Raw genomic sequence first — 16,833 nt, 5'->3', positions numbered from 1 at the left:
ATACCCTGTTCAGTCATGCGATACAATGATTAGGCACATGGAGTTTGTCATCAGGAAATCTAGGCTCACACTTAGCTTTGGAATTTACTGATCCTCTCTGCCTTGTGCAAGTCTTAACCCCTTTTATTCTTATCGAATATCCTAAGGGACTAGTTTTCTGTGGGTACAATATGGTTTATGAAATAGTTGAAGCATTAGTTCAAAAAACCTTTTTCAAAAATAAATATTCTTTAGGAGGGTAACAAATTACAGAAATTAAAGTATTATTAATCATGAACATACTAGCATGATGGTTGTCAGTGAGCCTAGTAAAGGATAAGATCCTGAATTAGAATGGACCTAAGATACATCTACCAGATAGGAAGGTGATAGAGCAGAGGGTGCTCTGGGAAGATTAGACCCAAGAGTGTGTTTTGGGAAGTAATGGGAGTCGTATCACTAAGGATGAAAAGTCTTTGCGAAGGAGCAAGTGGTAGTTGGTGGGAGGCACATAAATGAGTCATGAAATAACGTCTCAAAAATGTCTGCTCTCTTAAAGGGTTTAAAGAATTTTACAATGTAGAAATTGTGGAAACCTTGGAAACTATTTCTTTTATACATCCAGTTTCACAAATGAGTAAACTGGGATTCAGAGAAGTGAAATGACATGGCCAAGATTATACAATAACTTAGCTCCTTGGTTTCTAGTCCCAGGCACTTCTTTTTCACAAAATGCATTGGCCTGGAATTTGAAATTTATTAATGGAAATTTGTTAGCTTGATTGTTGTAGTCTTTCAAGTGCCTTAATTAATTCAATTTTAAAAATTAAGAGCAGTGTAGCTCAGAAATAGAAACAATTACCTTAAATGATTTATAAGTAGAAGTACTAAAATGTTCATCATACATTCATTCATTCATTCATTTATTACTGACTGAGTACTGCCTGCCTATCATAGTGCCAGGCACACAGTGGGAGTTTAATAACTATTTGAAAAACAGATTATTGAATGAGCATCCATTCTCTGTTTGACACCACTATTAGACCCAGAGTACAATAGTTAATAAGAAGTAGTTCCTGTTTCATAAGAGCTCATGGTCAAAAGGGGGTTGCAGATATTAAACAAATAACTACAATTGTATGATAAGTCTGGCAAGTTCAATGTTATATGCTAGGAAGTAACCCTGAAAATATTTCCAGAGGAAGATGTCTATCCTGCTTATGAATATTGAGTAAGAGTTTGTTGGGTGGACAAGGTAGGGCAGGGTAGGGGGTTATTTTAAGTGGAGGGAACATGTCACGGATGTGTAATACCATGGTGAGGTTCAGAGGAGGTTGCATCTATCAATATGGGCAGCAGGGAGCCCCAGATGTGTGAATCAGCTAGGGCAGAATTGAATTTCCATTTTAAAGAGATATTCTTTGCATCATCATGGAGGATGGATTTAGGGTTGAGGGTTAGGGTGGGCATGAGATCAGAGGCTAAAATAAGAAGTTACCATGATAGTGTAGGGAAGAAATGAAGAGTATCTTTCTCATTTTGTCTTTCAAAACTCAAACTCTCCCTAAACTTTTCAATATAAATTTCAAATAGTCCAAATCCTAAAATTTGGTTCAAGTCTCTAATGCTAGTCAGTTTTAAAATATATAAAATAAATCTTCCATATCTTAAGCTGAAGTAGCAAAAATAGTAGTTTTGAGTAGCAAGAGAAAATAAACATCATGGACCTCCAGACTTTGAGACTTGATTTGGCTCCAAAGCAATTGACTGAGACCCATTTCTGCTAATGCTGATTCTGCTGGCTGGAAAATTCTTAAACTAATTTTTTTTTATTTTATTGAGAGTAAGAATTTCTTTGAGAATCAGAATTTCTTTCAGATTCTCAATCAAGTGCATGGCAACTGAAAATGGAGGCTGTGCCTTTTAAATTTACTCTAGTTCTCAGTGTTTTGCCTCTAGTTTCATGGCCCAGTATCCACCAGTAGGAGGCATTATCTGAACGGGGTTGGGAAATATTCATTCCTAGGGAATGACATTGTTTCCTTATCTGGCTGAATTCAGTCTGAGAAGGAGGACTGTTGTTTGTAATGAAGAAAGAGCTCCACCCTCGGTCACCGACACAACTGCTCTGCTAATAAATAAGCACAAAGCATTTCCCTTTGTTCATCTCCAACATGGATGCTTTTCAGAGGATTTTAAAATTCTTCCTTAACCAGAAGACTGCTATTGGCTACAGCTTCCTGGCTCTGCTGGCCGTGGGAAGTGAGCGTCTCTTTTCACTCGTGGCTTTTAAGTGTCCCTGCAGCACTGAGAACATGGTCTATGGGCTGGTTTTCCTTTTTGCTCCTGCCTGGGTGTTACTGATCCTGGGATTCTTTCTAAACAACAGGTCCTGGAGACTCTTCACAGGTTTCTGTTTGAATCCCAGGAAGATCTTCCCCAGAGGCCATAGCTGTCGCTTCTTCTACGTCCTCAGCAAGATCACTCTGAGTTCATTGGTGGCTCCCACAATGTGGCTTTCTGTGGCTTTGCTCAATGGGACGTTCTACGAATGTGCCGTGAGCGGGACGAAGAGCTCAAGACTCCTAGGACTGATTTGCAAGGGTAAGCCCCAGGAGTGCTGGGAAGAACTCCACAAAGTATCTTGTGGCAAAACCAGCATGACCCCTGCGGACAATGAAGAGCTGAAACTGTCCCTGCAGGCCCAGTCTCAGGTAAGGAAGGACAGACTTGCCTTTTTGTCCAGCATAAGCAGTACTGTTGGCTCTGTACTCCTCAGCCCCGGCTGAGACTGAGTCCTGTTAGAACGCTTTAAAACTAAATGGAAATTGCAACATGAATCAGGGGTAAGACACTCTCAGGAAAAGCTTTTTAGAGGTTAGATGGCTTAGTAAAATTGCTGATTGGATTGTCTTTCCACTTCTGAAAGAAAATATCCTCTGGGTTATGCAAATGTAAATACTTAAGTACTTTAAAACAATCTCTCTAGGTTGACTCTCTAAATAATGCATGACACTAACTCATAATTGAGTGTTAAGGGCAGAGCTGTAATTAGAAATTGCTGCCTTCTATCAATTATTTTCAAACTGGTTTCTCAGAAAAACCCACACACAGAGCATTCACCTATTACAATGTAGCTGAACCAAATGAGTTAAAACTTTTCAAAGTTGCACGAAATATAATTACTGTGGAGATTCCCTTGAATGATTTCTGGCAACTGCTATCTCTCTATATAAATATTGTCAAGATTGAAAAGAATTTCCCCATAAAGTAGGAGTTGGCCATCTTTAAATAGTCTTTAGTGAAAAGTGACCATATTCTCTGGGGACGTTACGTTCTATGCTCTTTGTGCTGTACAGCTGAAGTTCTTACCTTACTTTAGAAAGCTCAGGATTTGGGGCATTGTTTTATTTAACAGAAGGAAAGCATAGCTTTACCTAATTGATGCAGGGAATCCTTCCAAGCGTATAAGCACAAATCCAGATGTGAAGCCTTGCCCGGCCCTCAGGAAAAGACTGAATTCCTGCTTGTGAGTAGTAGGAATTGCATTCTTCAAATCAAAGCAAGCAATAAGAGTGGATAAACCAATCCACAATTTGTCAGGCATATAATTTGTTTCAGAATAAGTGCACTGAAAATAGTAAAATTTTGCTTTTCAACAAGGACTTGCCTTGTCAACAACACAGCAAGGCAAAGTCTGTTTTTCAGATCATACTTTCTGAAGCTAGTCATACTCTTTTCATAAACTGGTTAAGTCTAAAAATACCCGCAAACAAAATCTTTTGTTTAATGCACAAAGCACATCTTAGGTAAAAGTAAGCCAGGCTCCCAAATGTCTTTCTTCTTTTGTTGAAGGAAGATATGAATTACAAATGTTATGGTACAATGAGTGATTTATGATTTACATCCTCAGGCACCAGCCTCCATTCAGTTAGTGCCAGATCCAGATATTTATCACTGTGTGAGTTTTTCTTCTCTAAACACAGGCATGAGGAAATCATGCACATCCTGTCATAGCTTAGCCTGGGCACAGTGACCTCTTTACTGTTCAGCAGAAAAGAGAAGGACCTGGGCAGATTCATGGGGGAAGATGGATGAAGGATGTGGAAAGGGGAGCTGTGTTAGTGGCAGGTGCTGACCATGGTGGTTCAGATAAGCAGGAGCAAAGAACAGTCCAGACTTATAGCTGGGAATGCGGGAAAAGGGCCCCATCCATCTCGCCAGGTGGCTCTCTGTTCTTAAGGAAGGTAAAGTGGAGTAGTGGCAAAAACTCAGTCTGGGAGTCGGCCAGCCTTGGGCTTGAATCCTGACTCTAACATTTACCTGCTAGGTGACATAGAGCTAATGGTTTGATCCCTCTGAGTCCCAGTGTCTTCATAGTTGGGGGTAATAACACCTACCCTGGGGGGTAATAACACCTACCAGATGAAGATAATAACATCTTCATTATAGAGAAAATGGATATAGATGGGCTTAAAGCTGCTGGGACAGTGAAAATTCTTAATTGAGAAGAAAATGGCCAGGGCTTGAGAAGGATACTCATGCAGAATGGGACACTGTTGAGGGCTGGGGTGGGAGCACCTACCATGTCTAGTTAGATTCTGGATACTGTGAAGTGGGGAGACTGAGAGAGCTCAATGGTCAGCATTCAGGAGAGAGAGCAAGGTAACGTGAAGGCCATGGTGTGTGGGGAGGAGGAGTCTGAAGCTGATCGAATAGTTTACGACTCAAGCAGAACTGGCTCAGACACTGAGGTGGCATGGCCCATGGCTCTGGAGACCGGGCTTTGTGCAAGATGAAGAAAAGAGGCAGATTTGAGATAGCCACCCACGAGTGATTTAAGGCAAATATAAGGACACTAACATGATAGGAGCTGTCCTTCACTCATTAATCATAATGACAGAAAGATACTGTGAGTTCAGTAATGCTTTTACACAAACATATGTGCATTTGAAAAATAACAGCATGTCATGATAGCTAATATTGAATGCATGTGTATGTCTGCATCATCTCATTTTAATCCCCAAATTACCCTCTGAGGTGGGTAACCCCATTTCACAGTTGAGGAAACCGAGGCACAGATAACACCCATAGTAATGGGAAAGTGGACAATTAAACCCAATTAGTGCCATTCCAGAGATGGCATTTATGTGAAGTCTGAGTCATGTGCAGTTACAATGACTCCATGGTCTAAGCCAGAGTGTGGGAACCACTGGTTTAAAGCATTGAGGCTTATTTGTGGTTCTGTTACTGTGTGAATGGATTCATTTGTAGGTTATTGTTTCTATTCTCAAATAGGCCCATCTGAGAAATACTATGGGTCATTTAACTAAAATGTCAAGAGAACTTTGAAAGAGCTCTGTTAGTTTTCTGAATATGAAATTAATTCCAATTGTAAAAAATATAATTAGAACAACAAAAAACCTTAGAAGATAAGTTGAAAGAGGCATATGCTTTTAAAATTCAGAAAAAACCCAGTTTGTATTTAGAGAGGAATTTGTTTTCTCCAATTACCAAAATTCAGAACCAATAATACTAAAGGTTTCAAATGAATCTAATTATTTTTTTCTCCACTTTTACACAGGGTTTCAATGATTATAGCTTCAGTTTCCTTATTGTATTACGTCTTTGTTGCCTTATCATGGGTAATCAGTAATATTTCTCTCAGTAATGAATCACAGAGGTTCTGATGTTCTCTGTAAATAATGTAACATGTATATGGAATGTAACATGTAACATACAAACAATGTAACATGAAAAAATCAGTCAGTAGCCATGAATATGTATTTATTATCAGTGTCTGAAAACACTTGGCTAAGGAACACTTACTCAAACGACCACATTTACTCATGCACAGAATTCTTTTCTCTAATAACTAATAGTACTTGAGGGCTTGGTTTATCTGATTCTTAGATAATCTATACTTTCTGCTCTTCTCCATTTTCCTGCCTTCTGGTTATTTCTTTGCACACCAGCAATGGTGGGCAGAGTGGCAAATAGAGATTAGGTAAACCCTAACTTGACTTTGTTAAACAATTCAGGTGAAATATTTCAGTTGAAGTATGGCAGTGGCTGTGGTATTAATTCATCCTTAATCTTCCCAATAACACTACCCCAGCACCCTAAGAAATGGCTTTGCTTTTTTACATGCCCTTAATATTTCCTTCTTTCTAAGATTCTAGGATGGTGCCTGATTTGCTCAGCATCTTTCCTCTCTCTGCTCACCATTTGTTATGCTCGCTGCCGATCTAAAGTCAGCTACCTTCAGCGGAGTTTTTGGAAGATGTATGCACAAAAGGAGAAGGAGCATTTGGAAAATACGTTCCTGGACTATGCCAACAAATTGAGTGAGAGAAACCTGAAATGCTTTTTTGAAAACAAGAGGCCAGATATCTTCCCCATGCCCACTTTTGCTGCCTGGGAGGCTGCTTCCGAGATGCATTCCTTCCACCAAAGCCGGCAACACTACAGCACCCTCCATAAGGTGGTGGAGGATGGTCTGGACCTTAGTCCTGAGGACGATGAGACCACAATGGTACTCGTGGGTACTGCCCACAATGTGTAGCTCATCCACCATCGCTGACTCATGGTGTCCAGATTACACTCATTCTGACATCTTCCTACTGCTTAACAACAACCTCTGTATCTCGGTGTTTTCTCACATTTAGCATTTCTTTATAAGCCAATAACACAAAAGAAAGCAGCTTGCCAGCTCCCAAGTCCAGACAGTGTCATCATGTGCTCAAACTGATGCTGGGAAAGTGGCAAGCACAGTGACAAAGGTGCTCCTGCACTGCTTGGAGCTGGGCTTGGTGACTTTGAGTTCTAAGATTTTAGGATTCAACAGTGGACTCATGCAAGGTCTGCCACTCTATATAAATACTGGTCATTGCATCTGGGGTCAGCAGTGGTGACTGGTGAGTGAGCAAGTGACTTTTAATAGACGGCTGTACCCAAGGGGACCTGTGGTAAAGTCAGTGGAAATTCTTGTCCTGTAAATCTATCCTACTGATTTTCAAGGACGTTTGAAATTCATTCCCTCAGAATCTGAAGATAATCAGTTCTTAAAAATAACACACTGAAAGGATATGATGCATAAAATTCAGAGTTTTTCACATATTCCCACTGTGCACTGAAAATATGCTCCTACAGATAATTTTTCCCTCTTTGACCCCTTTCTACATTAAAAAAATACACATACACACAGAAATATACACACACATATGTGTACTTATATTTATGACTATATTGATATAAAGACAAATATATTAATACTATATATTAAAACATTTTTTTTCAATCCAAAAGTTTGGTTATTTCTTTCAGATTTTAAATAAATTCAAAATACTTTTGTGAGCCCCTACAAGTATTACGGGCTCTAGGCACAGTGTCTACTGTGCTGAATGAGTAAGTCAGCCCTGATTGGAGATCTGGGGAAATTGTCCAAAGTGGTGTTGGTTTGAAAATGTTCTGAAGTTTTATATTTATCAGAAATAACACTTATTTTTCATTTTTCATCCCACATTAGTTTAAATACATATGTTGTATGTGCCATATATATAATATATATTTAGAATTCCCCTTATACCTCTGAGTGCAACTGATGTTTAAGGGACAGGCGCAGTGTTTTATATTGTGATTCACACCTTATTTCACTAAGAGTCCTTGTCTCCTAGTAGAGAATCCTGGGGATGAAACCTTTTCACCATGGAACATTATCCTTAATTGGAGAAAGGCCCTTATTAGGTATAAGACCTGGAAAATACCCTTGGGAACTTGGAGGTACAGGATCTGGTGTGTGTGTAGGTGGGAGAGTGAGAGGTGGGGGTCGTGAGGTTTCAATATTAGAAATATTATTTGGGTTTTAAACATGGTGCATGATAAAAGTTTAACCACTGACACTCAAAAGAAAAAAAAAGTCTTGATTTGAAGTGTTTGCCAATTTCCATGTGTAATTTCAAGTTACCAGGTTATGTCATTGAAGGCAGAATTAGTGCCTAACTTCAGTGCATCTGGGTTTCACTTTAATAAACTTAACCATGGTAAATTAAACATGGCTCAATGTCTCCAGTTGAGAGATGGCATCTTATTCTCTTCCTCTTGGATATGGCCTGAATGAACCAATAGAATGTAACCAAATGGAAGACAGACTGTAAAAGTGTTGCATCTTATGCCTTAGTCTCTGGCAATGCTCAGCCTGGTGGAAGCCAGCCACCATGTAGGAAGTTCAATAACCCTGAGAATTCCAAGCTCTGAAGGAGGCCATGATAGCCAAGTGGAGAGACAGAGAGGTGGAGTGAGAGAGAGAGAGACAGGTGCCTGATCAGGCCCAGGACTTCCAGTTATTCTAGATTAGGTGCCAGACATGTGAGTGAAGAAACCATTTTGGACATTTCAGCCTCAGTGGACATTCATGGAGAGGAACCAGGGAACCCAGCAAACAGCCAACCTCAGACCTGTGGTCCTCGTGAAGCCATCCCAGCAATCAGACTTCTGAGCTGCCCTGTCTGAGCCTGCAGACATTGTACTCCCCATTATGTCTTCTTCAAATTCCTGATGCAGAAAATCATGAGCTTAAATAAATGTTTGTTTTTAAAGCCACCAAATTGTGGTAGTCTATGAAGCAATAGATAGCCTGAACACTAATACATGAAAATAAGAATTTATTAAAGGAGAGAAATTAGAGGCAAATTGAATTTAAGCATAGATTTATACAAAGATTTTGTACATAGGCTTTTCCTTAATATGTTTTCCTTCTAGATCCAGTTAGCAGTATATCTCCTATAGAATGATTTGATAGATGCTGAATAGGTACCTCTCCAAAAGAGCTTCACCAAAGCCTGAGGTTCATTTTTAATTATTTCTGGTTAAACTTGGTTTGAGAAAAACACAATTACTACTGGTTAAATTCTTTTTAAAGTAAATATTACTGGGAGGAGTAACATCTCATTTGTCATTAATAACTAAAAAATGGTAGGGGAGGGTACAATACAGGTCTTGAGTGAACTAGAACCAGATTGTCTTCTAGTCTTGTTCCTCAACATGTTGTATTCAGATCGTCAGCATCATATCATGAGGAATTTTGTTAGAAATGCAGAAACAGACCCCATCTCAGACCTGCTGGATCAAGTCTGCAGTTTCACAAGATCTAAGATGACTCCTATGCAACCTAAATTTTAGAAGTGCTGGGGAGGATTAAAGATGGCAGCGTGAGAGGTGAGACAGAGGCTTCCTCCTAAAACTGCATGTAATACAAAAATTTAATTAATACAACCAATCTTGAGGGAGCAACAGAAAAGAGGGCTGTGCCAGACTGCATACACCTGGAGAAAAGAGCAGACCTCACTGAACGTACCAGAGCTGTGTCCCAGGGGGACCCGAGCCCTTCCCCCACCCCAGCTCACCAGCGGAAGGAAGAGAAACTGAGCAGGGAGGAAGTGGAGGCCTGGGACTGCTGAATACCTAACTCCGGAGATCTGCTCTGGGAGCACAAACCTACATTTTTGGTTTCATGATACTCTCGTGATTACGGGGTTGGAAAGCTAAGCAGGCAGAATTCCCGGAGAGACTGAGATTCCAGCCACTAGTGGAAAGCAGGGATACATATCCAGCTGCTCTGGGACAAAATCTTATACTTGTGTGCTCGGTCCACTGGTTCAGGCAGTGGAGACAGGCACAGGAGCCGGGAAGCAGGGAACAGAGCGTTCCTCCCCCCAGCCACCAATACCGCTCCCTTGTGGTAATGACCCCCGGCATTGATTCAGGGACTGAGCACTTCTAGAGAGTAGAGCTCCTGGGTAATAGAGGGCGCCATATGCAAATATGAAACACCAAAGGAACCTGGTCCAGAGTAAAATTATTAATACAACTCCCAAGAAAGATTTAAATGACATGGACCTTTGGGAATCTTGCTGAAAAGGAGTTCAAAATAAAAATCATTAACATGCTAATGGAGGTAGAGAAACATATTTAAGAACTCAGAAATGAATTCTGGTCAGATATCCAATCATTGAACAACACAATGGAGGGTACTAAAAGCAGGTTGGATATGGTGGAGACGATAAATGAAATAGAAACCAGAGAAGAGGAATACAAAGAAGCTGAGGCACAGAGAGAAAAACGGATCTCCAAGAATGAAAGAATACTGAGAGAACTGTGTGACCAATCCAAACGGAAAAACATTTGCATTATAGGGATACCAGAAGAAGAAGAAGAAGAGAGAGAAAGGGATAGAAAATGTCTTTGATGAGGTAATTGTTGAAAACATCCCCAATCTGGGAAAGGAGATAGTCTCTCAGGCCACGGAGGTGCACAGATCTCCCAACACAAGGGACCCAAGGAAGACAACACCAAGACACATAGTAATTAAAATGGGAAAGATCAAGGATAAAGACAGACTATTAAAAGCAGCCAGAGAGAGAAATAAGATCACATACAAAGGAAAGCCCATCAGACTTCTCAGCAGAAACTTGCAGGCCAGAAGGGAGTGGCATGATGTATTTAATGCAATGAAGCAGAAAGGCCTGGAACCAGGATTACTTTATCCAGCAAGGTTATCATTTAAATTTGAAGGAGGGATTAAACAATTTCCAGATAAGCAAAAGCTGAGAGAATTCACATCCACAAACCATCTCTACAGTCTATTTTGGAGGGACTGCTATAGAGGGAAGTGTTCCTAAGGTTTAATAGCTGTCACCTTATTAGGTGGAAATAAAAGTGTAGTAAAGAAAGTAGAAGAGCTAATTACTAAGAGAGAGAGGAAATAAAAGCACAGTAAAGAAAGTAGAAGAGCTAATTACTAAGCAAATGCAAAATTAAATAAACTATCCCCAAAGTAAATCAAGGGATAGGAAAAGAGTACAGAATTTGATACCTAATATATAAAGAATGGAGGAGGAAGAAAAAGGAGAAAAAGAAAAGAACCCTTAGATTGTGTTTATAATAGCATATTAAGTGAGTTAAGTTAGACTCTTAGAAAGTAAGGAAGTTAACTTTGAACCTTTGGTAACCACGAATCTGAAGCCTGCAATGGCAATAAGTACATACCTATCGATAATCACCCTAAATGTAAATGGATTGAATGCACAAATCAAAAGACATAGAGTCACTGAATGGATAAAAAAACAAGACCTATCTATATGCTGCCTATAAGAGACTCATTTTAAACCCAAAGACATACACAGTTTAAAGGGGAAGGAAAGGAAAAATATTTCACACAACTAACAGAGAGAAAAAAGCAGCTCTTGCAGTACTTCTATTAGACAAAATAGACTTCAAAACCAGGAAAGTCACAAGAGACAAAGAAGGATATTACATAATGATAAAGGGGTCAATCCAACAAGAAGATTCAACCATTATAAATATCTATGCACCGAACATAGGAGCACCTACACATGTGAAACAAACACTAACAGAATTAAAAGGGGAAATAAAATGCAATGCATTCATTCTAGGAGACTTCAACACTCCACTCACTCTGAAGGACAGATCAACCAGACCGAAGATAAGTAAGGAGACACAGGCACTGAACAACACATTAGAACAGATGGACCTAACAGACATCTACAGAACTCTATACTCAAAAGCAGCAGAATAAACATTCTTCTCAAGTGCACATGGAACATTTACAAGAATAGACCATATACTAGTCCACAAAAAGAGCCTCAGTAAATTAAAAACGGTTGAAATTGTACCACCCAGTTTCTCAGACCACAAAGGTATGAAACGAAAATTAAATTCCATAACAAAAATAAAAAATCCCACAAACACATGGAGACTTCACAACATGCTCCTAAATAACCAATGGATCAATAACCGAATGAAAACAAAGATCAAGCAATGTATGGACAAAAATGACAACAATAATTCAAAACTGCAAAAGTTGTGGGACACAGCCAAGGCTGTGCTAAGAGGAAAGTATATTGCAATGCAGGCCTACCTCAGGAAAGAAGAACAATCTCATATAAGCAGTCTAAACTCACAATTAATGAAACTAGAAAAAGAAGAATAAATGAGGCCGAAAGTCAGCAGAAGGAGGGACATAATAAAGATTAGAGCAGAAATAAATAAAATCGAGAAGAATAAAACAATAGAATCGATGAAAGCAAGAGCAGGTTCTTTGAGAAAATAAACAAAATAGATAAACCCCTAGCTAGACTTATCAAGAAAAAAAGAGAGTCTACACACATAAACAGAATCAGAAATGAGAAAGGAAAAATCACTATGGACACCACAGAAATACAAAGAATTATTAGAGAATACTATGAAGAACTATATGCCAAACAAACTGGATAACCTAGATGAAATGGACAACTTTCTAGAAAAATACAACCTTCCAAGGTTGACCAAGAAAGAAACAGAAAATCTGAACAGACCTATTACCAGCAATGAACTTGAACTCATAATCAAAACACTACATAAGAACAAAACCGCTGGAACAGATGGCTTCACTGCTGAATTGTATAAAACATTTAGTGAGGACCTAATACCCATTCTCTTTAAAGTTTTCCAAAGAATAGAAGAATAGGGAATACTTCCAAACTCATTCTATGAGGCAAGCATCACTCTAATACCAAAACCAGGTAAAGACACCACAAAAAAAGAAAATTACAGACTCATATCCCTGATGAACATAGACACAAAAATATTCAACAAAATATTAGCAAACCAAATTCAAAAATACATAAAAAAGATCATCCATCATGATCAAGTAGGATTTATTCCAGGGATGCAAGGATGGTACAACATTCGAAAATCCATCAACATCATCCACCACATCAACAAAAAGAAGGACAAAAACTATACGATCATATAAACAGATGCTGAAAAAGAATTCAACAAAATTCAACATCCATTCATGATAAAAACTCTCAACAAAATGGGTATAGAGGGCAAGTACCTCAACACAATAAAGGCCATATATGACAAACCCACAGCCAACATCATACTTAACAGCAAGAAGCTGAAAGCTTTTCCCCTAAGATCGAGAACAAGAGAAGGATGCCCACTTTCCCCACTTCTATTCAACATAGTACTGGAGGTCCTAAACATGGCAATTAGACAACACAAAGAAATAAAAGGCATCCATATTGGCAAGGAAGAAGTTAAACTGTCCCTGTTTGCAGATGACATGCTATTATATATTTAAAAAACCCTAAAGAATCCACTCCAAAACTAATAGATCTAATATCTGAATTCAGCAAAGTTGCAGGACACAAAATTAATACACAGAAATCTGTGGCATTCCTATACACTAACAAAGAACTAGCAGAGAGAGAAATCAGGAAAACAATTCCATTCACAGTTGCATCAAAAAGAATAAAATACCTAGGAATAAACCTAACCAAGGAAGTGAAAGACCTATACCCTGAAAACTGCAAGACACTCTTAAGAGAAATTAAAGAAGATACCAATAAATGGAAACTCGTTCCATGCTCATGGATAGGAAGAATTAATATTGTCAAAACGGCCATCCTGCCAAAAGCAATCTACAGATTCAATGCAATCCCTATCAAAATACCAACAGCATTCTTCAATGAACTAGAGCAAATCATTCTGAAATTCATATGGAACCACAGAAGACCTCAAATAGCCAAAGAAATTATGAGAAGGAAGAATAAAACTGGGGGCATTAGGCTCCTCAACTTCAAGCTCTACTACAAAGCCACAGTAATCAAGAAAATTTGGTACTGGCACAAGAACAGACCCATAGACCAATGGAACAGACTAGAGAGCCCTGCTATAAACCCAACCATATATAATCAATTAATATATGATAAAGGAGCCATGGACATACAATGGGGAAATGACAGCCTCTTCAACAGCTGGTGTTGGCAAAACTGGACAGCTACATGCAAGAGAATGAAACTGGATTATTGATTAACTCCATACACAAAAGTAAACTCGAAATGGATTAAAGACTTGAGTGTAATTCATGAAACCATAAAACTCTTAGAAGACAACATAGGCAAAATATCTCCTGAATATAAACATGAGCAACTTCTTCCTGAATGCACCTCCTCAAGAAAGGGAAACAAAAGCAAAAGTAAACTCATGGGACTGCATCAAATTAAAAAGTTTCTGTATGGCAAAGGACACCATCAACGGAACAAAGAGGCATCCTACATTATGGGAGAATATATTTGTAAGTGACATATTTAACAAGGGGTTAATATACAAAATATATAAAGAACTTAGATGCCTCAACATCCAAAAAGCAAATAACCTGATTAACAAATGGGCAGAGGATATGAAGAGACAATTCTCCAAAGAATAAATTCAGATGGCCAACAGACACATGAAAAGATGCTCCACATCATTAATCATCAGGGAAATGCAAATTAAAACCACAATGAGATATCACCTTACACCAGTAAGGATGGCCAGCATCGAAAAGACTAAGAACAATAAATGCTGGCGAGGATGCGGAGAAAGGGGAACCCTCCTATACTGCTGGTGGGAATGTAAGCTAGTTCAACCATTGTGGAAAGCAATATGGAGGTTCCTCAAAAAACTAAAAATAGAAATACGATTTGACCCGGGAATCCCACTCCTTGGAATTTACCCACAGAATACAACTTCTCAGATTCAAAAAGACATATGCACCCCGATGTTTATCGCAGCACTTTTTACAATAGCCAAGATGTGGAAGCAACTTAAGTGTCCATCAGTAGACGAATGGATAAAGAAGATGTAGTACATATACACAGTGGGATACTATTCAGCCAAAAGAAAGAAACAAATCCTACCATTTGCAGCATGTATGGAACTGGAGGACATTATGCTCAGTGAAATAAGCCAGGCAGAGAAAGACAAATGCCAAATGATCTCCCTCATTTGTGGAGTATAACAATGAAGCAAAACTGAAGGAACAAAATAGCAGCAGACTCAGAGACTCCAAGAATAAACTAGTGGTTACCAAAGGGGAGGGGTGTGGGAGGGTGGGTGGGGAGGGAGGGAGAAGGGGATTGAGAGGTATTATGTTTACTACACATGGTGTGGGGCATCATGGGGAGAAGAGTGTAGCACAGAGAAGGCACGTAGTGGATTTGTGGTATCTTACTACACTGATGGACAGTGACTGCATTGGGGTATGGGTGGGGACTTGATAATATGAGTAAATGTAGTAACCACTTTGTTTTTCATGTGAAACCTTCATAAGAGTGTATATCAACCATACCTTAATAAAATAAATTAAAAAAAAAAAGAAGTGCTTGAGTACTGGTTTTCAAACTTTTGCCCATGTTGAAATCATCTGGAGGGCTTGTTAAAATGTCAGTCGCTGAGCTCTAGGGTGAGGCAGGAGCATTTGCAATTCTCCTGACTTATTATGTGATGCTTATGCTGTTGGTCCAGGGATCACATCTTAAGAACAACTGCTCTGAAGCATCAATCAGGCCATGCTGGAGAAGGCAGGCTAGTAGAAATTCAGAATCTTGAGCCTCACCTCAGATCTGCTGAGTCAGACATCTTTGTTATGATGCTATCCATGTATCTGAGAACATGGATGGGGTGCCTTTCCATTTATTTTCCATTTATTCAAGGCTACCTTGTCCTTTGGGAATATTTTAAAGTTTTCCTCACATGAGTTTTCCAAGTTTTGTGTATTTGTAGGTATTCTTCTTTGCTGCTATTTTATATGGTTTCTTTTTTCCATTTTATTTCTAAGAGATGGTTATTTGAGTACATGAAAAAGCTATTTATGTATATAAGTTTTATACTTCTCTATTTTTCATTTATTGTTTTATCCTTTGTTGAGCTTTTCAGAATTAGAAAACCACCATTTTTCAAACTCTAGTGATGTAATGTATCTGGGCAATAAATAATGAATTCTAAACTACCAGGTGAAAGCATGATGGGGTAAGGACTATGCAATTGGAAGCCATTCATCCATCTTATCATCCCTAAAAATGGACAAATACTATGTGCCTCCTAATGTTATGCAGTGAAAGAGTAAGTGCATGGTACTACCTATAAAATATTGTTTCCTAAAAAATTGAATATGAATCTAACCAAGACCTTAGACTAAAGAACTAGCTTCCAGGAAACACAGGCAAAATAATAATTTAATTAGCACCATGAGGAAGCAATCACATAAACCTAGAATATAAGACATTCTATTTGACATATGACATAGTGTTGCACAGACCAATGACATTAAAAAAGGAAGAATAAGAACTGCATAAGAGATACAGCAAACAGAAACAACATGTGGGCCTTACTTGCATCCTGTTTCAAACAACCAACTACAAAAGGATATTTCTGAGATCATTAGGGTAATATGGATGGGTATAAAATGGATATTAGATGATTACAGGGAATTTTTCATTTTGTTTTTCATAATAGTAATGTGGTGATTTATGTTTTTTAAAAAGTCCTTGTCAGTTACATACCAAAATATTTATGTTATTCTAGTCTGGAATAATAATGTGTAAAATTTTCTTCAAGGTATTTCAGAACAAAAGGGAGAGCTGAAAAATGAAACAAGATATGCAAAATATTGATAATGATTAAAGCTGGATAATAGGTACATGGGATTTATTACATATTAGTTTTATATTTTTATGCGTTTGAAAGCTTTCATAATAGTTTTTCAAGGAAATAAATTGTACATGCTCCTCAGTTCTTTTGCTGAAGTTTAGTCAATCAACTCCTACTTGCCTGGAGTTTACCTTCTAGTATCATTCTCAGAAAACGTTCTCAGGAATACTATTTCCTGAATTTCTGTATTCAAAGTATTAGTCTGTTCTCTATTTGAAGGACAGCTTAGCTGTTTCACACTTTCACTACTTGAGTATATTTTGTGTTACTCCATTGCTTTCTGTCATTAAATGTTGCTAAGGAAATACTAGATGC

At 38.5% G+C, this 16,833-nt stretch overlaps 2 protein-coding genes across 2 annotated transcripts in view; one reads left to right on the top strand and one right to left on the bottom strand.

The window, feature by feature from the left end:
- TRAPPC3L (trafficking protein particle complex subunit 3L) overlaps window positions 1-16,833 on the bottom strand; it is a 43,576-nt gene that overhangs the window by 6,039 nt on the left and 20,704 nt on the right. The gene's annotated exons all lie outside the window — the stretch shown is intronic.
- Window positions 2,052-9,238, top strand: CALHM5 (calcium homeostasis modulator family member 5). The gene is made up of 2 exons (XM_036893571.2): window positions 2,052-2,693; window positions 6,155-9,238. The coding sequence occupies exons 1-2, from the start codon at window positions 2,154-2,156 to the stop codon at window positions 6,542-6,544; spliced, it is 930 nt and encodes a 309-aa protein (XP_036749466.2). The 5' UTR covers window positions 2,052-2,153; the 3' UTR covers window positions 6,545-9,238.

The sequence above is a fragment of the Manis pentadactyla genome, chromosome 12 (genome assembly GCF_030020395.1).
Source record: "Manis pentadactyla isolate mManPen7 chromosome 12, mManPen7.hap1, whole genome shotgun sequence".
In the NCBI taxonomy this organism is placed as follows: domain Eukaryota; kingdom Metazoa; phylum Chordata; class Mammalia; order Pholidota; family Manidae; genus Manis; species Manis pentadactyla.
Note: the sequence above shows the minus strand (reverse complement) of the source record. Positions and strands in the feature narration are given on the sequence as shown.

Coding starts and splice junctions, on each gene's coding strand:
- CALHM5 (XM_036893571.2), top strand. CDS start 2,154: ATGGATGCTTTTCAGAGGATTTTAAAATTCTTCCTTAACCAGAAGACT. Junction 2,694..6,154: donor CCCTGCAGGCCCAGTCTCAG/GTAAGGAAGGAC, acceptor CTTCTTTCTAAG/ATTCTAGGATGGTGCCTGAT.